This window comes from Siphateles boraxobius, unplaced genomic scaffold (genome assembly GCF_051911475.1).
Source record: "Siphateles boraxobius isolate OS27281-9 unplaced genomic scaffold, OSU_SipBor_1 12, whole genome shotgun sequence".
Taxonomy (NCBI): Eukaryota; Metazoa; Chordata; class Actinopteri; order Cypriniformes; family Leuciscidae; genus Siphateles; species Siphateles boraxobius.
This window is the reverse complement of record NW_027508722.1, coordinates 17,906,576-17,931,485: the sequence shown is the minus strand read 5'-3', so window position 1 is coordinate 17,931,485 and position 24,910 is coordinate 17,906,576. Positions and strand designations below refer to the sequence as shown.

The 24,910-nt window shown below is 41.0% G+C and overlaps 1 protein-coding gene across 1 annotated transcript in view; it reads right to left on the bottom strand.

Annotated features, from left to right (window-relative positions):
- The window catches only part of grin2db (glutamate receptor, ionotropic, N-methyl D-aspartate 2D, b), a 96,088-nt gene that overhangs the window by 46,169 nt on the left and 25,009 nt on the right, over positions 1–24,910 (bottom strand). Inside the window, exons 2-5 of the mRNA XM_077209701.1 lie at positions 7,543–7,875; positions 6,285–6,491; positions 4,332–4,598; positions 2,110–2,438 (exon numbers count right to left, since the gene is read on the bottom strand). Coding sequence (XP_077065816.1) covers positions 2,110–2,438; positions 4,332–4,598; positions 6,285–6,491; positions 7,543–7,845 — 1,106 coding nt within the window. The 5' untranslated portion in view covers positions 7,846–7,875. The remainder of the gene's footprint in view (positions 1–2,109; positions 2,439–4,331; positions 4,599–6,284; positions 6,492–7,542; positions 7,876–24,910) is intronic.

The window sequence follows — 24,910 nt, the reverse complement described above, 5'->3', positions numbered from 1 at the left end:
TGTTAATGAAACTTTTTTTATTTTGCAGACGATAAACGATTTTAACTAAATTTAATTTAAACATACAGTACTGTTGACGAAAATAAGATGAGAAAAAATTACACTGATTCTTTGAATGAATTTATTCTTAGCAATAATGTCAGGGATATAAAATGTTTGAATATTTCAGTACATTTGTCTACTAAATACTTTAGTCTACTAAAATTAGATGCCATTTTTGTCAAATTTTACTTAAATAAAGAATATCAAATTACAAAGTTTTAGCTAAAAAGGAAGATTTAAAAAAACGGCTCACGTCATGACAAAATTATCCATGCAAGACTTCTGATTCATAAGCCACTATAGAGCAGTAAATGTTCATATTATTTTGCACTATAACAAGTGTTTATGATTATGATATATGCTAAAATAATATGATAAGTACCAGTCTGCAATATAAAGGTCAAGACTGTTTTTGTACATCTAAAACAACTGGAAGCAGCTGATACATCCTTGCACATTCAAGTTAAAAACGGACCCATTCACTCTTACTGTACGTAAGGTGAGTAACGTTCCCATTATAATAAATGAAACTGGCACATGCTTGCTAATTATAATGGGACTATTCTAGTTTTGTTTTGTTGCTTGCTTTCAGGATAGAGACAGCGTCAAACTGCTGCAATTGTTTATCCGCTCCCATCCACTTTGTTGTCTTAAACACAGGGGCATGTTGAACGCCTCTTCTACAGTCCCTGTGGTGGGGGAGTAAAGGACATCCATGCCCCAAAGGTGCAGTACTTTCACTCTCATTAGAGTGTGTCATTAAGGATAACCTGACTTACTATAAATGCAACAAAGCAGCAAAAAAAAATAAAAATAAAAATATTGTAAAGTTGAAGGTTAATACCAAACAAAATGAGCTTTAAACACAGTTCTCAGGGTGAACATAAATTGAGTGCTTTTAAAAGATTTTCAAGATCACACAGTATAATAACACCATAAACTACGCTGAAAGAACCATTTATTTGCATGTGCTGGTTTAGCACTTGATTCACTAAATGAATTATACAGGCAATATCATGCACACACGTTCACAAAAGCAGCTTTATTAGAGCTGCAATACCATGGGCAAAAATGGTTTAACTCTTTAGTAAATTTGCTCCAATGGGAGTGTCTAAATTAATTACGTATATGGTTGATATAACTATGGCTACTCCATATATTACAAAATTGAAATGTACTTTCTAAATAAATGTCACTGGTTATACTGTCCACAGTTCATCACAAAAATAATTGTTTAATAATCAATTATCAAAAAAAATTTTTTTGAACTTTTTCATTATTTTTGACCAATACAAATACACATGTATTATATATTATTATATATGTACTACTATACAAAAGTTTGGTGTAAGAAAGATTTCTAATATTTAAAAAGTATTTTATGTTCAACAAGGCTGCATTTATTTGAACAAAAAACAGTTATAATGTGAAATATTATTACAATTTAAAATAAGTTTTCTATTTCTAAATATTTTAAACAGCTATTTATTCCTGTGGTGGCAAAAATGTCAGCATCATTACTCCAGTCTTCAGTGTCACATGATCCTTCAAAAATCATTCTAATAAACTGATTTACTGCTCAAGAACCATTTCTTCTTATTATCAATGTAGAAAACATGTCTGCTTCTTAATATTTTTGTGGAAACCGTAATGCATATTTTTCAGGATTATTTGATGAATCGAAAATTCTAAAAAACAGCATTTATTTGAAATATTGTTTTTTGTAAAAGTCTTTACTGTCAATTTTTTTTCAAGGTAATGCATCCTTGCTGAATAAAAGTATTGATCTCTTTTTTTACTGATCTCAAACTTTTGAACAGTTGTACGTTTATTTTAAAAACTATTTTACAGCCTTCTTTCACTGCCCAATGAAATCTCATTTGCTAAAAATCAAATCCCGTCATAAATGTCCCACTGAATATTAATTTTCACTTAATACAACACATTACATTAGTTAAATGTTTTCTAATTCCTATAACATAGTGTTGTGCTTGGTGTAAAACATGTATCTTTCTGTGCAAAACATACAAGTTAAATCTTGCATCGATGGAAAGAACTATCTCTTACTTCATTCTACCGCGAATCCTCTGCGTTCTGTTGCCATCCGTCTGGCAGTTAGTGACAAAGTGTGGACCTCCAGTGGCTCCGTAGTCCTTGCGCAACGCAACAGCTCCGTGGGTAAGGATGGACACCCCACGGGCGATACGTCTGCGGGGCTCGTCCCTCCAACCCTGCGGTCTGACTGCAAAAAGGCGATTGGGTAGTCCGGTCATGCCCAGCTCGGACAGAGCTGGACCCACCGCGAACCATATGTGGGAGGCACTGGCCTGACCAGCTGCCCAAGCAGCTTGGAACACCTGTTCTGCTTCCTCCTGAGAGCAGTACAACAACCGCACCTACAGTAGGAGTGGGGGCAAAGAGGACAGAGGGGACCAAGATGAAAACCAGAGAGCAGGAGCAAGAGAGGAAACAAAAGGAGACAAACAAGAACACAGAGGTCAAAAGGGAGGAACAGACCACGAGCAGAATGAGAAGAGGAAATGGAAGAGAGGATAGGAGAGGTATTGGGATTATATATTTCAGTGCTGGAACCGAAGTGTAAAATGATCATGAAAATGTCACGTCTTTGCGATGTACTTGGGAGAGCCTCTTTCAGTGTTTGAAAAACGTCTTAAAAAACAACATTTAATTACATTTTACTGTTAAATTCTTATAATGAGAGTATTTCCATTTACACGAGAGCATCCTAATATCAAAAGAGCGATTAAAATGTCGCCGTCATCATTAAATTTCAGATACTTCATAGAGCACATGCAGATCAAATGGAGCACAACAGAAAGGGAATGCAATCACTTGGATCAGTGCATTTGGATTGAAATTTGAAACCCTATACGCACTGCAATTAATGATATATGAACAGTAACTTTAATGGGATTACTGAAAAATAAAGGGTTCATTACAGGAACTAATAAACTGATTACAGTAGACTGATGTACTACAGTATGTACCATGTTCAGAGGGCAGAATGTGTTTGTTCCTGCAGAGTCTCAAGTTCTACCTCTTAACAGTAAACTTTGCTATTTAAATGTTTTTTTAAACATGTAATAGATAGAAATGTCTAATTGTGTTACAGGAGAGGAGCAGCTTTGGAGTAATGGTGCTGGGACATTCCTTAACGAAGAAAGACAGATACCGGATGGAAAGAGAAGGAGAGAAAGAAAAAGGGAAGAAATGAGAGTAGCACAATCTGGGAAGGAGAGAGAAAGGAAGAAAATAACAGAAATAGCTAGGCTAAATACTTCACCTTTACAATATATGAGAGAGAAAACAAAACAAAAGAGACTGTAAAAAGAAGAAGAAAAGGTCAGTAGAGAACTAGAAAAAGAACTAGAGAACGAGGGGAAAAAAGAGAGAATTCAACCTGTATCTGAACTCACCAGACCTGAACAAAACAGACTAAGTGTTGATATTATGTTCTTTTCTGTGTGTGTGTTTATGTAGAGTATACAGTATATCCTGTCCGTGTCTAAAGTAGGGGTGTGCGGTACCTCGAAAATCACGGTATGAGAAATATCACGTTCATGGTAAATGTATATATCACATTATAAAATGGACAGGCCTGGTCCTAGCTTCTGATTGGTCAACGCAGCATTCCAGCCATGCTAAAATCCAAATTTTAAATCACGCAGCAGATACGCTGAAGAACTATAGCAATCACTACTGACTGAAGCATTTTTACCACCATCATACTACTTATTGTATTCTACTAAGTAACTTTCGGTTTTCAATTTTTTTAACGCATACTTTATATATGTGTGTAATATTTATTTCAGTGTGTGTGTGTGTGTGTGTGTGTGTAATTGAGCAGAAGCACTGCAGACTGAATCTAATGCATACGGCATTGGGTTGCACCGCCACAGGCTCTGTGTTATATTAACACTGACATCAGTGTACTGGGACCCACAAGGCACAATAACACCCTCTAACACACACATACACAGAACAATAACAGCCTGGAGCCAGGGGGAGACAGAGGACAACCTGTGACACACATACACATTACACAAATATAGGTAGAGATGGGAAAGAGAATGAGAATGAGAGGAGAACGGAAAAAGGACAGTGAGAGGTCACAGAAATAGGGTGGAGTAAACAGCCAAAAGAAAAAGTCAAAGAAATGGTTAAGGACAGGAAGTGATGTCAGGTGGAGGGAGGAAGAATAAGTAAATGATTAAATGAGCGAGTAAGCGAATAAGTGAGACATAAATGCAATGACCTTCCCTCTCTACCTGTGCTTCATTCTCTTTCAGCAGCCGTCGTGCTCGCGCTCCTCCTGGGTCATCGGTTAAATTTAACATCACTATGCTCTTCTTCTCCCAACCGATGAATGACCCGTCGGTCAAACCTTCCACTATCGACAGGAAGTCCTGGTAGCCATGGTGACGTGTGGACACCACTGAGAAGGCCGTCCAATCGTACTCCTCCAGCACCTCAAAGATCACCTCCAATTGGAGTGCGGTGGAAGAGCTGAACTGTAGGAAGATTGAGCCGGTCTCCTGCAGAGCAATTAAGAAGGTAAACGACTACATTTCCCAAGACTAAAGACTGTCGATTCATTCCTTGCATAAGGCATCATGGGAACTACTTTTCTAATGTGACAATCCCTAATCGTGACATCAGACAGAGCTAGTCTTCTACAGTGCAATTAAGGGGAAAAAATAACTAAATTTCCTGTGATTGAAGACTATTTATTGCCTCCATAAAGCATCATAGGAATTCAATTTCTTATAAAGAGTTTCTGAGATATGCAGCCGCTGTAGAAACAGGAGGAAGGTACTTCAGTGACTCCAATCGTCACCGGAGTGCGTTGCACAGATTCCAATTTAATTTGCAATGGAATGGAGTGTGCGTGTAGGTCCGTGAGAATGTAGGATTCAATGCAACATCATCAAAAGGATTTAATATCATGTCTCCAGAGTTAATAATAATAATAATAAAACATTTGTAAATGAAAAAATCATGTCTTTTTCCTTTTGTAGTTTTCATACTCTGCTAAAGAGAACATGTTATAAATGTCGAGGTGAGCAACTGAAATTGCGAAACCCAGACCGTAGCACTTCAGTGAACACAAGAGAGAAAAAAGAGAGCAGACCATATGGCCTGCAGTGGTAATGCATGACCCTTGGCCTTGCTATTTATCCAAATGGATGTTAGTAATGCCATTCCTTCCTACAGTTATCGGTGTGCCCTGATCAGGCCCCGACAGAGACGACGGCAGCCCTATCTCTGTCCGTTTAACACTCCTCCTCAGGCGGTACCATTAACAAACAATGCCCTTATAGCACTGCAGCAAGCCAAACACTATCTAGCAAGTGTTAGAACTCATTAACACCAAGAGCTTGCAGAGAGATGTTTGTGAGGAATTTCCACAATCCAAAGAAACTCCAATATTGTTTTTTTCTTTAAAAGGAAAATAGTGCTCCCAAATTATTCAGTGCAGTTAAAGTGCATCTGACACTGTTTAAACTGGTCTGTTGTGAGAAATCCTCAATGGCCCAGTTTTATTTTGTTATTAAATGGCATAGACAGTACAGTTTATCAGGAAAAAACACTATTTATTTCAAGACAGCTATACTTCAAAATTAAAATCAATCGTACTGGCTGTGAACAATCGCTTTTAATAGGCATTTGACTTAGCATTTCCTTACACTAGCAGGGTTATAAGAAATGCTTTATAAAGGACAAGTTTAAGTCTGTAGACTTTGGTTCTGTATTTAAAATCATTTATTTAGTAGGCATCAGTCTATATTGAAAGATTTGCTGTGAAATACAAGGTTGATCAATTAAATGTGCACAGAGGTTAAGTCAAATTAATTTAACTCAGAGTATGGAATCATTGTAAATTATCACTAGTTGCTTTCTAACTTTAATGCACTTACAGTAATTGAGTGAAATCAAACTTGCAGCCACATTGGTGAAATTTCGCATACAAAAAAAAGGTTTATTAAGGTTAAGTGTAGCAATACATGAAGCTCTGATCACACAGCCTCACTCATTTACAAACCAAACAGCTGTTTGTTGGTCAACGCGTCGAATTCGCATGACCAACTTGAACATGGGTGAAATCTGCTCGGGGAACTCCAAATTGTGTGGATTCCTATTGAAATGACAGGATTTCATCTGCAAAATTTCTTTGAGCAAGAGTAAATGTGACTGCATCTTAATTCTGTAAACAGCCATACCTGTGGTACCCTGCCCAGACCCGCTCCCCCTCCCACAGCAACGATGGGGAGGCCGGTCTGGGCCGAAACGAACTCCAGCATGGGGGCCAGGGGGCCGGAGGCCAGTGGAAGGGGTCTCTCATCTTCATACACTAGTCCCTGAAGGGGTCTGGCTGCCAGCAGGTCACATAGCTGAGAGAGCAGCGTCCTGGGACTGCTGTCATTCACCTGTAGTCAATTCACATTCACTTCACATTCATGTTCACATTCACACCACATTAACTTCTGTAGTTTTGAAGCACTCCTGTTTAAGTGCCTATAATATTACTCTAATTTTGAAGCACTTCAGATAACTTAAAGTCCACCTGTGGTGAAAATCAAGTTTTTAATGTTGTTTATATGTCTATGTGTTGTTTTTAATGTGCTTTAAGTCAAACCATGTGCAAATTCATAAGTCAACATCATTGCTGAGTATTTTCTCCTTAAAACTGCAGTGAAAAAAAGACAGTCTCGAAAACACCATTCTGACATCACAAACTACCTTGTAGCCAATCACGTCAACGTGCCGGTGGGCTCTGGCATATCATTAACAGCGAACAAGCAGGGAGTCTCAAGAGATGCCAGGTTATCCCGGTATATATCTTTTTGTTGATATGAAAAATCAGGTAAATTTCTAGCAATATAGCGGATGAATTATGTATATTACGATGTTATGATGAATTATATGCCTTTCTCCACTGAAGTTCTGAGTTGTTCAAAATGTTTCTGACGATTGTTACTTATAAGGCAGACTGAGAAGGACGAACGGGAACATAGTTTGTGCAACATTAGCAAAACATTATTAGCTGTTTGATAACATAGTCAAGCAAAATGCCAATCATATTAATTACCGTTATGTGTCCGACGTTGTAAAGAGCGATACCATTGTGCAGCGTTTACCTCAGTAAGTTGGCCTAGTGAATCTGTGAGCTGGCGTGAGTGGAGGTGGGGCTAATTAGCATATTCATGATTCCGCGTATTCTAAATGAATCAAGGGTGTAGAGTTACATTCAAACTATTCTAAGGCACCAAAAAAATTCACAGGAAAAAAACCCCTTTTAAACATGTAATTTTGGTGATCAAAGATGAATTTAAAGGGATACAATTATTGAGTACAGGGGGACTTTAAATTAACAAAGTGTTTAGGTATTCTAGGTTACTCTATAGGTAAAATCACAATCTGTCTCCACCCTGAAAGCAATCAACTCCGTTCTAGTTGCATGACCTCTTTCAGACTGACCTGAAGCCAGATTACGTTTGCAGATCCCCACTGGGTGACGACGCTCTCACCAAAGCTGCTGTGCACACGTCCGAAACCTGGGTACGGCACCCGACCCGCAGCTGCTGCTGTCCCTGCTTCCCCTTGTTGAACGGTTGAGCCCGCGTGGATCACTGCGATGTTGAAGTGCATTGATGCCACCGGGTCCCGTTCACGCTCTCGGGGCCGGAGCAAGAGATGAGGGGAGGAGCTAGTCTGACCCGCCCATTCTACAAGGGCCAATAGCAGAGACAGCGTGGGTACTGTGACCATGGCAACAAACATGGAGGCCAAACGAGAGGGCACAAAGAAAGCCTGAGTGAAACCAGGAAGGGAAAAGTAAGAGAGAAACTGCAATTAAAATAAAATTATAAATTCAATATATTGCATACAATTTTTTAAAAAACTTGAGAGATACAGAAAGTAAAGAATGAGAGAAAGAGTAGAACAAGAAAGATACCAAGAAAGTAATAGAACAGACAAAAGAAGGGAAGAAAATGAAATGGGCTTTATTCAGGCCACAGGCTGCAATGGAGCAACACAGGAGGAAAACAAACACAGAGAGAGGGTAATTGATTGAGAGATAGAGAGAAACTGCATGTGATTTTGTGCATGTACAGGTTTAGCTGGTCTAATGAAGGCCTAAATGTCCTAGTGAACCCGTCTTGTGAGAGAATCTGAAGTGGACTTAACTATTTGGAGGGCTCACCGATCAGCCAAATCATGTTTTACTTTAAAGGGATAGTTCACCCAAAAATGTATATTTTGTCATAATTTACTCATCCACGTGCTGTTCCAAACCCGTAAGACTTTTGTTCATCTTTGAAACACAAATTAAGATATTTTCATTATAACAGCTGCACAACTACCACTTTGACGCTGCAAAAATTTCATAAAGCGATTGTAAAACTATATGAATTGAGCAAATCCAAATTTTCTGAAGAGACACAATAGCTTAATGATGAGCAGAATGAATGTAGGCTTTTATTCACTCAGATCTTATTAAAAAATATGTTCATTTGTGTTCCTGAGAGGAACAACCCTTACGGGTCTGGAACGACATGAGGGTGAGTAAATGATGACATTTTTTTCTGTTTGGGTGAACTAGGCCTAACCCTTTAAATGTAATCATGTCAACAGGCTTGTTTCAAGGGTTTTGCCTACATTATATAGGCCATTGACTAAAAAATCTTTTAAATCTACTTTAAAACTCATTTGCATGTATTCTGGATTCATGTTAGTTTTAACTTTTTTACAAATATGTAATACATGATGTGAATGTACACATCCTAGTCATTATTTTAAATATGACAAAAAAAACAAAGGTTATAAGTAAATATTTAAGGTAAACCAAGAAAGCAATTCGTAACCATTTTATATTTTGGTGAATTTGTATGAATTTTCAGAATCACATTTGTACGTTTTTGAGCGATCTGCTTTCGCCCTACTGAGGGTTAGTGGTCTCTGTAAGGAGTAGAAGCAAAGAAACACACGAGACAGGAGTAACAAACTTCATCAATCTTGTTTACTCTTCACTTCCGATCTCACACATTACACCACTACACAACACTTCGTTATAACACCCTTTTAAAATAGTAGTCCCAAAAACAATTCTACCTATGCACAAACACAACAGTTAGATTTAGGGGTGGAGTTTCATTCTTATTTTTTTTTTCTAAAAATCCTGCGATTTCAGCAATCCTATAAGACCATTACAAATCACACTGTAGGACATGGATCTATTAAACTTGGGAACGTATAGAAGTATAGAAGAATAAAACAGCATCTGCATGTGCTAGTGGTAAACCAATAGAACAAGATGAATCGCACCTTCGCAAATGTTGTTTTTATGTGTGCTGGGAAAAAAAGGATAAAGCGAAAGAAGAGAATATGGACAATGTCATGGATATAAAAGAGGCCTGCTCGGCATGCCAATTTTGAAAAGAGAGCTTGAGGTAAGTAGTTTTAAGTTTAAGTGCAATATCAGGTTAATCAATATACCATTTCATGTTTTCATGGACAAAAGTTTTAAAATTTAAGCAGTGAAGCAGTTTTTTCCCCCTGAAAAATAAAGACTATGCCAAACTAATTCAGAAAAAAAAAATCATCACCTCATTAATAATATAGCTTCTAAAGTCTGTGTGTGCACACTAATAAAAACAGTCAAGGAATGAATGGTGGTTACTAAGGTGAATAAATAATAACAAACAATAAAATATAAACACCCCCATAAATACTTCATACCCACACTCACATCAACATCACCAAACACACGCACCAATAAAATGATTTAGAGAGTTAGAGGTTAGTGCAGTTGATATGTAAGAAAGTATCTCCACTGTCTTAATCTCCTTTCTATCTCAGCCACACACACACACACACACACACACACACACACACACACACACACACACACACACACACACACACACACACACACACACACACACACACACACACACACACACACACACACAATACAAGCAAATCATTTTCAATTTACTTTTGTGGCAGCCTCCTCCTGCCTGCTCCTCTCAGTTTCATGACTTCGGCTGCTAATGCAATTGCTTGGAATCACCAGGCTCTGACATAATATTCCCTCTCTCCCAAATCTGTCACCACTCTCTGGGTTTCTTCTCTTTTTGTTGTATTCTCTTTCTCCCTCTGTTATATTTATCTATCTCTATATCTGTTGGTCTGTTGACCCTGACAAGTCCTTCAGATGAAGGAGAGAAAGAATTAAGAGGCCAAAGACGACGAAAGAATGAGAAGAATATGGGAGGGATGAAGACAGAGAGAGAGAAGGAGGGAGACAGGCAGACATTGGAATTCTGTTTGGCTGAAAGAGGTAAATATAGTCATAATGACTAAGATGTGGACAGAGATGGGGAGGAGAGGGAAATGGAAGCAGTGGAGAAAAAGAAAGAGGGATGAAATATGGAGGAATAGAGGAAAGGAGAGAAATATTGATTACTGGGGTATGTGTACGTGTTTGGCCTGACCAAACACACTGGCAATCCTCCAGTTTTGACAGACAAGGGATTGTGTGTGTGCGTGTGTGTGTGTGTGTGCGTGTGTGTGTCTGTGTCTGTGTCTGTGTGTGTGTGTGTGTGTGTGTGTGTGTGTGTGTGTGTGTGTGTGTGTGTGTGTGTGTGTGTGTGTGTGTGTGTGCGTGCGTGCGTGCGTGCGTGCGTGCGTGCGTGCGTGCGTGCGTGTGGGGTTGGGGTTGGAACGCACGTAAGAGCACAAGACCACATTCCACAACAGCATATTACTGTTTTTGAGTCACTTCAAATTAACCTGGTGTAATCACAGCCTGGGCTTGTCATTTGGGATCCCACTGTGCTAATGTTGTGCAAAAGCAGCAATTTACAGCCGCTTCCACAGGTTGCATTGTACAGTAGGAGATGTGGGAAGTGCACATGCAGTCCTGAATTCATCAAAGAGAGCCAAAAAAACTCAATGATATATCATCCGCAAAGGAAGGGACATGTGCTTCCCTGTTGCTTACAGACCCCCAGGCGATTCTAAAATACTACAGAGTACATTACTATAACGGCTCCATATAAATTTAAATCTTTTGTGTCCCTGACTGGTTTATTAAATGTGCTGTGAACACTATGCTTGAACAGACAAGTTCAGTTCAGTTATTTTCAATGAAGTCTATGATCATACAGCACAAAGTATATGTTTAAACAATTATTAGATTAATAAGACACAAGGTCAATATCATTATATTCATGCATTTAACATAAATATACATATTAGCAATATTTCCACATATAAAAGGTCTATTTTGCCAAGTCTGAAATTAAATACTTTTTGAGATAAAAAAAATTGACATTTGCTCTAGCTCTGTTTACCATGCTCATGAGAGGAACAGCAATGTTTGATTTATGAAAAAAATCTGTATTTTAAGGCATATCTTTTCCAATTAATTGTTGATCCAGTTGACAAAAGCAGTCTGAATGATTTATTTAGAAAACGTGTCTGGTTACTCACGTAACCTATGTTCTCTGAATAGGGAACGAGACGCTGCATAGCTTTAAGCCGCAGTGGGAACGCCCTCTGGGTGTGCCGATTGTCTGAAGCCCTTATAGAATCACACCAATTCATTGGCTGATGGCGCGGGCGCGGCCCCGACGCTCTAATGTCGTAACATTATATACGTGCGCGCGCCATCTGCTCCTCAGATTTCTCTGCCGGAAAAGAAACTTGTCGGCAGCACAAGGAGCTTGGCAGTGAACGCAGTGTCTCGTTCCCTATTCAGAGAACATAGGTTATGTGAGAAACCAGAGACGTTCTCTTTCATAGGTTCACTCAATGCTGCGTAGCTTTAAGACGCAGTGGGAACGAAATACCAAACTCGCCAAGCTAACGCGCTGCCAAAGCTAGTAAAAGACCAGAAATTTTACACGACCGGTTCAAGCAGATAAAACTTGGGACCCTGGAGTCATGTCAAGATCCAAACTATAGAATCTGACAAAAGTGTGTGAAGAGGACCAACCTGGCACCACACAAATGTCTTCCAAGAGGGCCCGTCTAAAAAAGGCTTGAGAGGAAGCCACACTTCTAGTGGAGTGTGCTCTGATGCTAAGAGGTGAAGGCAGTCCACGCACCTCATAAGCCAGTAAAAATAGCATCCGTAACCCAGTGAGAAATCCTTTGCTTTGATGCGGCAAGCCCGCGGCGGCCAGCACCAAAATATACCAAGAGCTGGTTTGATTATCTCCAAACGCCCGAGCGATCCACATAGAACCTCAAAGCTCGAACTGGACAGAGCAAATTGAGCTTCCTGTCCCCTTCAGAGGCAAAAGGAGGAGGATGGAAAGCGCTAAGGTTAATAACTTGAGAGTGGAACGTTGTGGACAGAACCTTGGGTACATACCCTGGTCTCGGCCTTAAGGTAAGCTTGACCAGGCCAGGAGCGAAGTCTAAGCATGACTGTCTAATAGACAGAGCCTGTAAATCCCCTATCCGCTTTAAAGAAGTTAAAGCTAACAAAAAAGCCACCTTAAGAGTCAGAATCAGCTCAGGGGTTGACTCGAAGGGCTCGAAGGGAGCCTCTGTCAAGCCCTCCAGGACGACTGATAGGTCCCACGAGGGAATTCCAGGAATCTCGTCTGACTCTCTACGAGTGGCGAGAGCCGCAACGTATACTCTAAGAGTGGTAGCGGCCGCTCCAGAAGCAAACTTTTCTTTTAGGAATTCCAGCACTGAGCCAACTGGGAAGCTAACTGGCTTCCTATCATGTGCTGAACACCATGACTCAAACACCCTCCACTTGGAGGAATACAGCCTCCTCGTAGAAGGGGCTCTCGCATTTGCAATGGTCTCCTGAACATCAGCTGAGAGACCAACGCTTAAAGCTAGCGGTCTCTTATGGGCCAAATGTACAGCTTCCAAATGTTGGGGCGAGGATGCCATATCCTGCCCCGAAGTTGGGAAAGTAGATCCTCCCTGCAGAAGAATAAGCTCCAAAAACCACGGCTGGGATGGCCAGAATGGGGCTACAAGAAGGATGCGGACTCCGCTCTCACTCTGGACAGAACCGCCTGAATCAACTTGATGGGTGGGAAGGCATAACGTTTCCTTATCGGCCACAGGTGGGCGAATGCATCTATCCCCAACAGAGCTGGTGGACTCAGGGAGAACCAGAGCGGGCATTGGGACGACTCCTGAAATGCAAAGAGGTCCACCTCTGCTTCCCCGAACATCTCTCAGATCAGAGCCACCGCCTGACGGTTCAACGTCCATTCCCCTGATCTGAGCTTCTAACTCGACAGGAAATCTGCTGCGAGGTTCAGAATCCCCGGAACATGAACTGCTCTCAGAGAGAGGAACTTGTCCTGGGACCACAGTAGGAGGTGACGCGCATGCCTGTCCAGGGTGCGTGACCGTGAACCCCCCTGCTGGTTTACATGGGACACTACTGCCATATTGTCTGTTCTGACAATGACATGGTGTTCTTTGAGAAAAGGGAGAAAGTGATGCAGAGCCAGGAAGACGGCTCTCAGCTCCAAGCTAATTATGTGCCAAGAGAGGGTCTTGCCGGACCAGATCCGACCAAACCGATCCCCAGCCGGTCAGAGAGGCATCCGTCGTAATCATCTGGCGACGGAATACCGCACCCATGTTGACCCCTTTCCGAAGGAAGAGGGGGTCTTGCCAAATGCACAGGGCGCGGAAGCAATTGCACAACACCTTCAATAGTCGAAGGGCTGAACCAGTGGGCCGAGCCCCTGAAAGTTTCATCCACCACAGAAAAGGCCTCATGTGGAACAGACCCAATGGTAGTACAGGGGAGGCTTCGGCCATGAGGCCCAGAAGCCTGCGGCAAGTGCCCACAGAAACATGATGGCCTAGCGTGAAGCGGGCCAAACATGTCACCAAACTGGAAATCCGCGCAGGAGCCAAGCGGGCCTGCATAAGAACGGAATCCATGTGCACCCCTAAGAAAGCCGTGTTGGGCTGGGGTAAGAATACTCTTCTCCGTATTTAACCTCAAACCGAGAGACTGAATATGACGAAGGACAATGTCCCTGTGGTGAGTCACCAGCTCCCTGGAGTGGGCTAAAAGGAGTCAATCGTCCAGGTAGTTGAGAATATGGATGCCCTGAAGCCGCAACGGGGCCAGAGCAGCATCCATACACTTCGTGAACGTCCTCGGTGCTAGAGCGAGGCCGAAGGGGAGGACTCTGTATTGGTACACTCTTTCTCGAAAGGCGAACCTGAGGAACCTCCTGTGTCGTCGCTCCTGGATGTGAAAATATGCATCCTTGAGGTCTACTGTCACGAACCAACCGAATTTGAGATATGACAGCTTTCAGCGTCAGCATCTTGAATTTTCCTTTGTAAATTTAGACGGCAGAGGTCTAGAATGGGTCGTCGGCCACCGCCATTCTTCGGGACTAGGAAATAACGGCTGTAGAAGCCCTGTTCGATTTCCCCCAAAGGAACCTTCTCTATCGCCCCTTTGAGTAGAAGGGACGAAATCTCCTGCTGTAGTACAGAAGCCTCTGTGGCGCTGTTGACTACAGTGGGCAAGACCCCGCTGAAACAGGGGGGGGGGGCTGTGACAAAACTGAAGCGTGTAGCTGAGTCGAACTGTGCGAAGGATCCAAGGCGATACCCCTGGTAGGCGCTCCCATTCTTGTGAGAAATGTGATAGAGGAAGAGGGGTGCTGCAGGTCAGAGGACATACCTGAGTCAGGGTGTCTCGCTGGTTCCCGTGGGGTGGCGTAGTTGTTCGTGGAGGAGAGCACCTGGCGTCCTGACACGTGATGGGAGATACCACTGCCTGGATCAGAGTGACTGGGTCTGCCTGTTCCTGAGGAAAATGAATTGTGCCTTCGCGGATGCGGTCGGCAGGTATAGAATGCGTCGGGGGTTAGGGGAAAAAGAAAAATGCGTCTCCTTCCTCCCGCACCGGACTGAGTAAAAAGGGTAAAATAGGGTCTGCACTTCGAAACACGCTGGGTGGCGAAGGTGTCAGGGTGGGAAAAGGAGAGCGGGATAGAGGCGGGCAGAAACGCTTGCGTGGTCTGTTCCAACCTCGTAGATGGAGTGGAGCTCTCCTTTTTCTGACTAGAAGGTCAGGAACAACTCAAGGCAGCTGGAGTGGCCGGCTTGTTGGACCGCTTCAACTGAAGACGTCTGTGAGGTCGCTGGCGGGGAAATGGGCGACCGCGGGCTCCCCAAACCGTGGTTGGTGGGAGATGAGACAGGTCAGTCCTCCTAGTAGCGAACTCCGCTCTATGAGAGGGGCGTTCTCTGGGTTGAGAAGGGGAGGGGTTGGAGGATTCCCTAACCCCCCTAGACATAAACTGCTTAAACGCAGCCGACTGAGATTTAGCAGCTCGGAATTTCTCAACCACCGTGTTGACCGCCTCCCCAAAAAGACCAGACTGTGAAATAGGGGTGTCTAGGAGAAAAACTTTCTCCTTGTCGCGGATCTCAGTGAGATTAAGCCATAGGTGGCGCTCCGCAGCAACCGCACCCGCCATAGAACGGCCTACAACGCGTGCGGTGTGCTTGGTGGCTCTTAGGGCCAGATCGGTGGCTTTACCAAGGAGTCACTCCATTTCCCAGGAGTCAGGAGTCACTCCATTTCCCTCGTCCATTTCCTTAAGGACGTCCGCCTGGTAGGCCTGAAGAATGGCCATAGTGTGTAGGGCCATGCCTGCCTCACCAGCTGCCATGTAGGATTTTCCGATAAGGGAAGAAGTAGTACTTCACGCTTTAGAAGGAAGGAGGGGACGCGACTTTCAAGATGGCACCGACGACGGAGCGAGGTCATTAGCCAACGTGTCCTCGACTGCTGGAATGGCGGAATAACCCTGCTCCACGAACCCACGAGGTTGGTGAAGTCAGCGGCTGCCGCGTTAGTTAGACGAGTGGAGAAAGGCTGCTTCCAGGATCTGGAAATCTCGTGATGCAGATCACCGAAAAATCAGCTTTCTTCGCTCTGGCCTAGAATTAGGGCCACTAAGAAACCTCTCGTCGAGTTTAGACGACTGTGACTCGCGGGGCTCGTCAGGCCAGTCGATAGAGAGCTTTTCCGTAGCGCGTGAAAGTACGTCCATAAGCTCCGTGTAAGCCACTGTAGGCTGCGTTTCCTGGCCGCTAGGCGGGATAAAGTCATGAGTTAAAGCAGGCCTGAAATCTTCGGAGTCAGAAGCTGCAGTAAAAATTACGTCTTCCAGCCCGAAAGAAACTGTGTCGCGTGCTCCCGGGCTGGGGCATCAATAACCATGCGCGAACTTGACTGGCATGCAACGTGCGTGCTCGGGAGATGCGTGCTCATACTCCACATCTTCGAGCTCTACATCCGAACCCCAGGTCGCGGATCCTCGAGAGGCCTCGGCGGTCTCTGGAGCGCGATGGGGGGAAACGATTGACTCCTTCTCAAAAACCGCGAGCCTAGAGCGGAGGGTTTTGAGAAGCAGATTGTCACAGTATTTACATTTAGACGATCCTAAAACAGTCTCACGCCCATGTGAAAAACCCAAACACTCAACGCAATTACTGTGAGGGTCGTTGCTCGCAATGAAGCGAGCACATGGCGGAGAGCAACGACGATAATCCATTGCACTTCACCGTAAGGAGAACAGAGTTCCACTTATTCCAGTCGCTGAAGTGCGGAAGACGACAAAGCAGATGTAATCCTCGAAATTTTGGCTCAGAAAAACCGAAAGCGAAGGGCATGAAATAGCCGCTTCGTGAAGGCAGAGAAATCTGAGGAGCAGATGGCGCGCGCACGTATATAATGTTACGACGTAAGAGCGTCGGGGCGGCGCCCGCGCAATCAGCCAATGAATTGGCGTGATTCTATAAGGGCTTCAGACAATCGACACACCCAGAGGGCATTCCCACTGCGTCTTAAAGCTACGCAGCGTTGAGTGATTCCATTTTAAAGTTATTCCATTTTAAAGTTAGAGCCGGAAAACTGTTTTTGAGTGCGGTAAGTGTATTCTTTCGTGAGGTACTTTTTTTTGACTGACAAGTTGTATTTATTGTTTCATGTGCCATTGTAATGATAATACGGCAGGTGTATTAGTACTGTATAACACACCGTGAAGTGTACATTATCAGAGTTTTTTAGTTTAAGTGCAAAACAGGTTTAACTGGAAGGAGGAGCTGTCGGGACGGTTGAAACAAGTGTTCATCATTTTGTTATGTTCATAATAACAGGCTATTCAACTAGCAAACACTCAATATAACTCAAGGAAGAAATGTAAGAAAATGAATTGTAAACTGATTTGTCTGTCTTCGTCAAAATAGCCTATGAGATTATGCAAAATGCGCATAGGCTTATTATCGCCTATTGTCTATTGGGCAACAGAACAAAAATGGTTAATATGAACCTTTAAATTTAAATAAATTACAAAATATGTTTGTAACAATATGTACATAAGTTACTTGTCAGGTATTGTTCATAAAAACAAGCATTAGATGAATAGTTGCCGTTTTAACTGTTATGTTTCATCCGTCCCACACGTGTGTTTCAATCACCCAGCTCATGCGGGACGATTGAAACAAAGCACAACTACCTTTCAAAGTAAATTTTTACTTAAATCATTCTATATTTGTACCGAATAACACATGATGCTAAGAGAACATGTATGTGAGTTGTTGATCACAAAAAGAACGACCATAAACGACGTTTATCTGAAAAGTATTTCAACTGTCCGGGCTCTCCCCTACTTTTTTAAAATCTTTCAATATAATTAAATTGTGGTACTTTTACTTTACCTTGAGTTGAATAAAAATAAAGTATTCTACTTCACTACATTTATTTTTCATCTAAAGTAAGTACTTTGACAAGGGTGCTGACGGAGCAACAGGGAGGGCTGGCACTTTTCAAACTACTGCGGTGGAGCACTGCGCTTCAGCCAGTAGCAGACAGGTCTGACTCAGGAGCAAAACCAATCAAAACTTCCCGTTCAGTTGAGCTGGGGGACGGGTCGTTCAAACCGCTTTTTGACAGTCAATCACTGGCACTTGCATTTTGAATCAGTATCGTATCCACCTTATATTTTAAGTAAGAGTGGGCACCACCATTTTTTAAATATAATGTGTAAGATTTCCGGTAAGTCACTTCCGCCAATCGTAATGTATTATGAACTCGTAGTTTTGCGACGACTTTTGACTGGCTAGCTAACTTTTAAAATGGACTACAGACAGACTGGTGTCCTTTGTGCAGTTAGTGGGTGCCATAATAGAGTGGTTCAAGGCAAGCGTAAAAAATACCTGCAAGATATTTGTTTTAGCCATAATCCACGCACCAGAACTGAATGTGGATGTGGGGCACCCTATGATCTTCACGCTGCAAGAAGCTCGTCGGCTTTGGTTAAAAGCATTATTGTAATGTGTGAACACGCTGGCAATGCAAGTTGCTTGTTTTGCTAGTTTTAGTCGAATAGTTAACAGTGTATCTGTTGCATTAACCGTTCAATCGTCATTTTGAGTACTTTGCATGCACATGCTTAATGTGTGACACAATGCAGAAATGGTGTATGTAAAATTATGTTATTAAGGTTCTAAACCCAGAAGTTTATGCATTTCTCTTGTGTGTATTTGAGCAACAAATTTCTGTACGTTTTTTCTTTCCACTTCGTTAATGGCAGACCCACAGAAGATCATCCCTTTAATATTTGGCCACTTCTTTAAGATATGCTACAGTCACTGTAATATCTTGAACAATAACATTTGGACATCAAAACATGCAAACTCAGAGTGAGGGTTTAAACTTTTATATTGAAATAATCGCGATGAATGAACAGTTTGCATATTTAGAAACATGTCAATGTATTCTTGATGTATTGGCATAGGTTTATAGATGATTTACATTACAAATCTGATGAAATGGCACACATTGCGTTTCCATATGAACATCATAAGCAACCCAAACTCACAGAATATGCAGAGATGCTGTTTGTTAAACGAGCTGCTGAGAAGTGGAAGACCCGTCTCTGAGTGACAACACAAATGATTGAAAATATTCTCATAAGATGTCAGGCCACTTCTTCATTTCATCCCCCACTGTGATATACACTGGGGCTCTGGTAAATATTTACCATCATGGTGTTTCATAGTGTTTTGTGCATGCTCCCACAACATTGCTCCTTACCCACCAGCTAGCGAAACGGAAGCCTAACAAAATAGAAGGAAGTACATCATCGTATTTACTTCTGCGTCGCGAAATAAGGTTGATACTGTATCTACGTATGTATGTATGTATGTATGCATGCATGTATGTATGTGTGTTTGTATGTATGTGTATGTATGTATGCGTGTATGTATGTATGTATGTATGTATGTACGTATGCATTTATGTATGTACGTATTTGAAATGGGTCATACCATTGATATTCCACAGCCATGAGCAGGTGAAATAAATAGAAAACCTGGCTCATACAAGTATGCAGTTATTGCATGGACGGAGCAAGAACAATGTAAGTGTCTGAAATGCATGCACACAACTCAGTTTAATGGTTAAGCTTGCCCTCTTTATCAATGCAGTTAAACAATGTACAAAGCAAACTTTGTACGAAGCTGAAAACAACCTCAACATTAACAACAGTGAAATAAGATCGCATGATTTATCTGTCAATCAGATGCACGTAAAAGTGTAGTTCATTACTATAGCAACAGTCGGCTCCCGGCACATTTTTGGTAGCACGAAAAAATATCATTTTATTTAACATGTTAACCCGTACCCCCACTTTTGTTTTTGTATTTTACTGACACTTTTTCTATTCATACTGTTTTATTCCCTCATTTGATCAGACCTCTCACTTAGCCGAGAAGTTAACTTATTTGAAAGCAGAATGATCTCAAGACAAATCCTTCCTTTAAGTTTCGTCAAGGGAGACATGTTTAAGAACAGAAAACACAAGAGCTGTAAGAAACTTCGCTTAGCACACACCGTGCACCGTCTCTCGCTGGAGCGCATTATTGTTACCCCCCCATAAAAAAAATAAAAACAAACACACAACACAACAAATGGACAACATAATGCTCGAGACATGAGATGGACTGCATTCACAAACACTGGCTGGATCTGGGGCCATATGCATTGACAGCTCGTGATCATTATGGCTGAGTCCATGGCTGCACTGGCTGTGAGAAGGCTTCCCTTTACTGCACGGCTGTAAACACAGCTCGTAAAATGCTTCCCATGCACCGTGATGACCGACGCTATCGAAAGCACTTTAGCTGACAAACGACCACGTCATCCATCAACCTTCCACACAGGCACAGATCCTCGGCAGAATAACAAAGCCCATGCTGCACTGCACAAAAACATTACTACACTATTTAGATACCATGAGTATGTTAAACGCGTTTAACAGAGATGCTGCAGTATCACTATAAAGAAGTGAGTTTAATCTAGTTCAACTCCAAGATCTCTACTTCAAGAGTGTGGTACAAAGTAATCTTACTCACAAGACAATAGCTGTCTTATCTTGCTCCATTACCAGATTTTCATCCTCAATCTCAGCAGACTAAGAGAAAACAAGCTGTTTCCCCTAATTCACTCTTCAGCATTAAACAACATGCATGCTATAATGCCCTGACAAATTAAGAAAATCAAATGTTTCCATTCTGTAAGGTGTTTGCACCACATTTCATAAAAATGTAAACCGAAAGTACTAAAACATTGTTCAAACCTCTCCACCAGTTGGTAAATTGGTTAAACATTCACATAATCAGCAACTTAGTTGGTAAACTGAGTTGCCAAGAAGTTGCAGATCTATTGCAAGTCGATGAGTAAAAGGTTGTAGGTTTGAATCCCACAAGGAGCAATTTATGAACTATTATCATTGTGCCCTTGGGCAAGACACTTAACCTTAGGTTGCTCCAGGGGGGCCTTCCCTGTAATACTCTTTGGATAAAAGTGTCAGCTAAATGATAAAATAGCAAAAGTGCTCTGAGCATATTTTTTCTCCCAAATACAAAACTCTCAGTACCTGACAGAGGTCTATGAGAAAGAGATGTAAGTGCACTCGTAGGGCCTCATCTCCAAAGCATTTCTGCAACTAAATGCATTTCTCATTTGGCTTGATTTAACCCTTTTTAAAAGGATTTCGTTCTAGACAATCCTACGGTGGCCGATAGAGCTCAAAGCGCTGCAACTGAAGAAAACACATGCAAATAGAAAAATACCCGCAAATTAAGAAAAACTCTTCATCAGTTTCACAACAAATGTGTGCTCCAAATACTCACAACGCGCAGCAAAAGTTCACAACACAACCAAATACAGAAACGCACTGCAAATAGCACAGATCACAAAGAGATGTTTCCAGGGGACCCCAATAAGTGACGAACCCGGCTGGGACATGCTTATTGCTCGTGAGCATCCCTATGCCCTACTCCCTTCGAAGGGTAGAGCCCTTGAAGTGGGCACTTTGGAGTGAGCAGGGCACTTGTGTGCCATTATGTAGCCATTTGGATCGCACTTGGTGAAGGGAGCAACGAAAGACAATAACGTAATTTCCTCATTATTTTCCCCAGGGATGTTCCCATGACAACGCAGCACTGTGTACATCAGCTGAATAGCTGTTCTTACGACAGAAATTTCTTATTATTCCTGTTAACATAACTGTTACAAATAAATATACAGTTTAAACAAAAAAGTTTTTAAAATATGCATTATAGGCCTATCTGTGCGTGAGTGTCTCAACTTTAAAACTTGCCATTTCACCTTTGGACCCTGCATTATTATGAAACTTATTTAAACATAGCATGACAAAAATGTGTACAATGTAACTGATGTATAGATTAATATCTTACTTATATGTTCTTATTTATTTATTTATTTATTTTAGTTTTCAGCTCATTGTTAACTCTTCTTTTCTCATTTGTATTCTGATGACATTGAACTTATTGTTAATACATTTTGTTTATTGCATACAGAGTTATATGTCATAAATATGTAATCTCTGTATGTTTTGCACAAAAAAAAAGTTAAAAAAATAAAATAATATAAAAAAAGTAGACTTTGAGCAATAAGCATGTCCCAGCCGGGTTCGTCACTTATTGGGATCCCCTGGAAACATTTCCATTGTGGTCTGTGCTATTTGCAGTGCGTTTCTGTATTTGGTTGTATTGTGAACTTATGCAGTGCGTTTCTGTATTTGGTTGTGTTGTGAACTTATGCAGTGCGTTTCTGTATTTGGTTGTGTTGTGAGTATTTGGAGCACACATGTTGTAAAACTGATGAAGATGTTTTCTTAATCTGCGGGTGTTTTTTCTATTTGCATGTGTTTTCTTCAGTTGCAGTGCGTTGAAATCTCTCTCGGCCACGGTACAATCCAAATGTTTGAGAGAAATAGAAAAGATGTTCCAAAACCTAGTGAGCTGCCTTGCTGTCTACATAGGCATCTCTGTGCTCCGTACAAATAGGGTTCCTCACACACAGTGCATGGGAGACTCAATACGGGAAGCACAAGTGGAGGGATTGAATAATCTAATAGGCTGTTGACCTTTGAGATGACATGCTGTTCTCCATCTGAAAGCATTTTAAACAGAATTAGCTAATTATTTTAAAATTGTTAAACGTCCAGCTTTACTTACTTTTATTATTTAAAAGACTACATGGAATATTTGTACTTTTAAAAATTCATTTGTCATCACAAATGAAGCAGTACAGGCAAAATACAGGCAAAGTGATTAAAAACATTACAATTAACCTTTAAAAAAATTAAGAAAATGTCAATCATGACAACTCTCGATTGTATTTTTAGCAAGTTATATGGAATATAATATGGAATGTTGAAGTACATGAATTTGGTCTAGTTTGCTACATGCTGCTTGCTACTGCCATTAGATACACAGACGTAGGTTTGGGCGATATGACCAATATCTCATTTCACGATGTAAGTAATCTCATATCTCGATAACGACATATATCACGATATAGTATATTTTCTGTAAATTCAATCAATTAATAGTTTATACATATTTACCACACGGAAAAGACGATTTCTTTTCTACATTTTAATGTATATAGTCTACGCAAAAATGTATTCATTCATATGTGAGTATTTTTCTCCCTTTATTTAGAGCTTCTGGGCAAATGTTAGATTAAGAATGTAGAAAAATAAAATATGAATGAAATCTAAAACGCTTTTCGAAAACAAATGGTTACAGGTCCAACATAAAATATTGCTTTATAAAATGCCAGATGTAAACATTGTACTTTCAAGTTTAAAATGTAGCAGCAATCAGGGCTCCGAACCCGTTCAATCGTTCTGAACAGAAACGCTTATTTGAAATGACCATTATCCGGTTAATAATGTTATTTAATTGTTCTGTTAAATATTTTAATTTGCCAGTCAACCAATCACGAATTCAAATAGTACAGACTGTGCAAATGTGATATTGACACAGCCTATCCAACGTGAGTGAAATGCCAACACTCAGCTGTCAAGTCATCATAGGTAAGTCGCAATGGCAATGCGCTGGCGGTAGTTTTTCCGAGGATATACTGTATATGTCACCAACTTTCAAACAATTAGGCCTACATTTCAGTGAAAATGAATAGCAGGTAATATGCAGCTTGTTGTGTGTTTTGAAACCAGCGAAAATTGCAGGATAGTGTAGAACATGGATTAAAACAACGTCTCATCACGCACTTAAATCGCTTCTGTGAATGAAAAAAAAACAGAATAAAACTACATTTTTATTTTATTTTAATAAAACTAAATTTACTTTATTTTATTTTGCGACACCATGCACGAAATAAATGATAGAGCATAATATGATAGACTTTTTATTTCGTCCATCCGATAGGCCTATATATCGTCATATAGCCAGCCCTACACAGAAGTGCTGATGTGAGCATGTAAGATATGCAGCTGCATGAATAGCACACATACATCCCATAGCAGATATAGGCAGGTGGAACTTGAGGGTTTTTTCATACAGCGAAAACTGAACCAGACTATTTATATGCTGAGAAAGCAATCTCATTGATTGCAGAATCAGCAATGGCCAATCAGCTTGTGCCATGTGTTAATGGTGAGATAGCTTGCAGACTAAACTAGATATGGTACACACATTTTTTTTTCATGCATACATTAGTATTATATTTTTCAGTATTAAATTATAATATTTCAACTAATAAATTAAACTATATTATAAGTTAACTATAAATTAGTTCACATTTCTCTCACTTCTAAGCAATCTTAAATTTATTTCACTGAGCTCATTTCAGTGCATTATGGAATTGCCTTCTCCACAAAGAATACGAACAACCTTTGTGCCAGAAGTACAACTATGATGCCATAAAATTCTACATAGGCAGCTCACTGGCTAATGTTCACTTCCCTATTAAGGTTTTTACAGTACCAAATTTTCAGTAGTCTGTACCAATACCAATACATTTTTGCGGTTCTCTGTAACAATTTTGGTATCAGTTCAAAAACTGTTGAATTAATTACTTTAAAAATTTGTGTCACATTATCGAATTTAAATACAGTTGTAAAACCAGAAACTTGATAAAATAAACAACGAGCAAGTGAAGAGCCCTCCCTTCATAATCACTAAGGGGCCATTCACACAAATTATTTTTTCCATTCCGCTGTGCTATTTTTCAATGTAAACACGTGCTAGGCAGACGTCTTCAACTGTGCGTTCACACCGGACGCGAATAGCGCGTCAAATTCCCGTCTACCGCGTCTAGTTTGACGCTTGACCACTTTGTGTTAATTCGCGCGACAAGAGTGGAACTGACGCGCGTAAAAACAAAAGTTTGAAGCGAAATTTACGCGTGTCACGCGCATCAGAGGGGAAAGTTTCAAAAGTTTCGAACCCCGTTTGCGGCCATCTTTTTACAAGATGT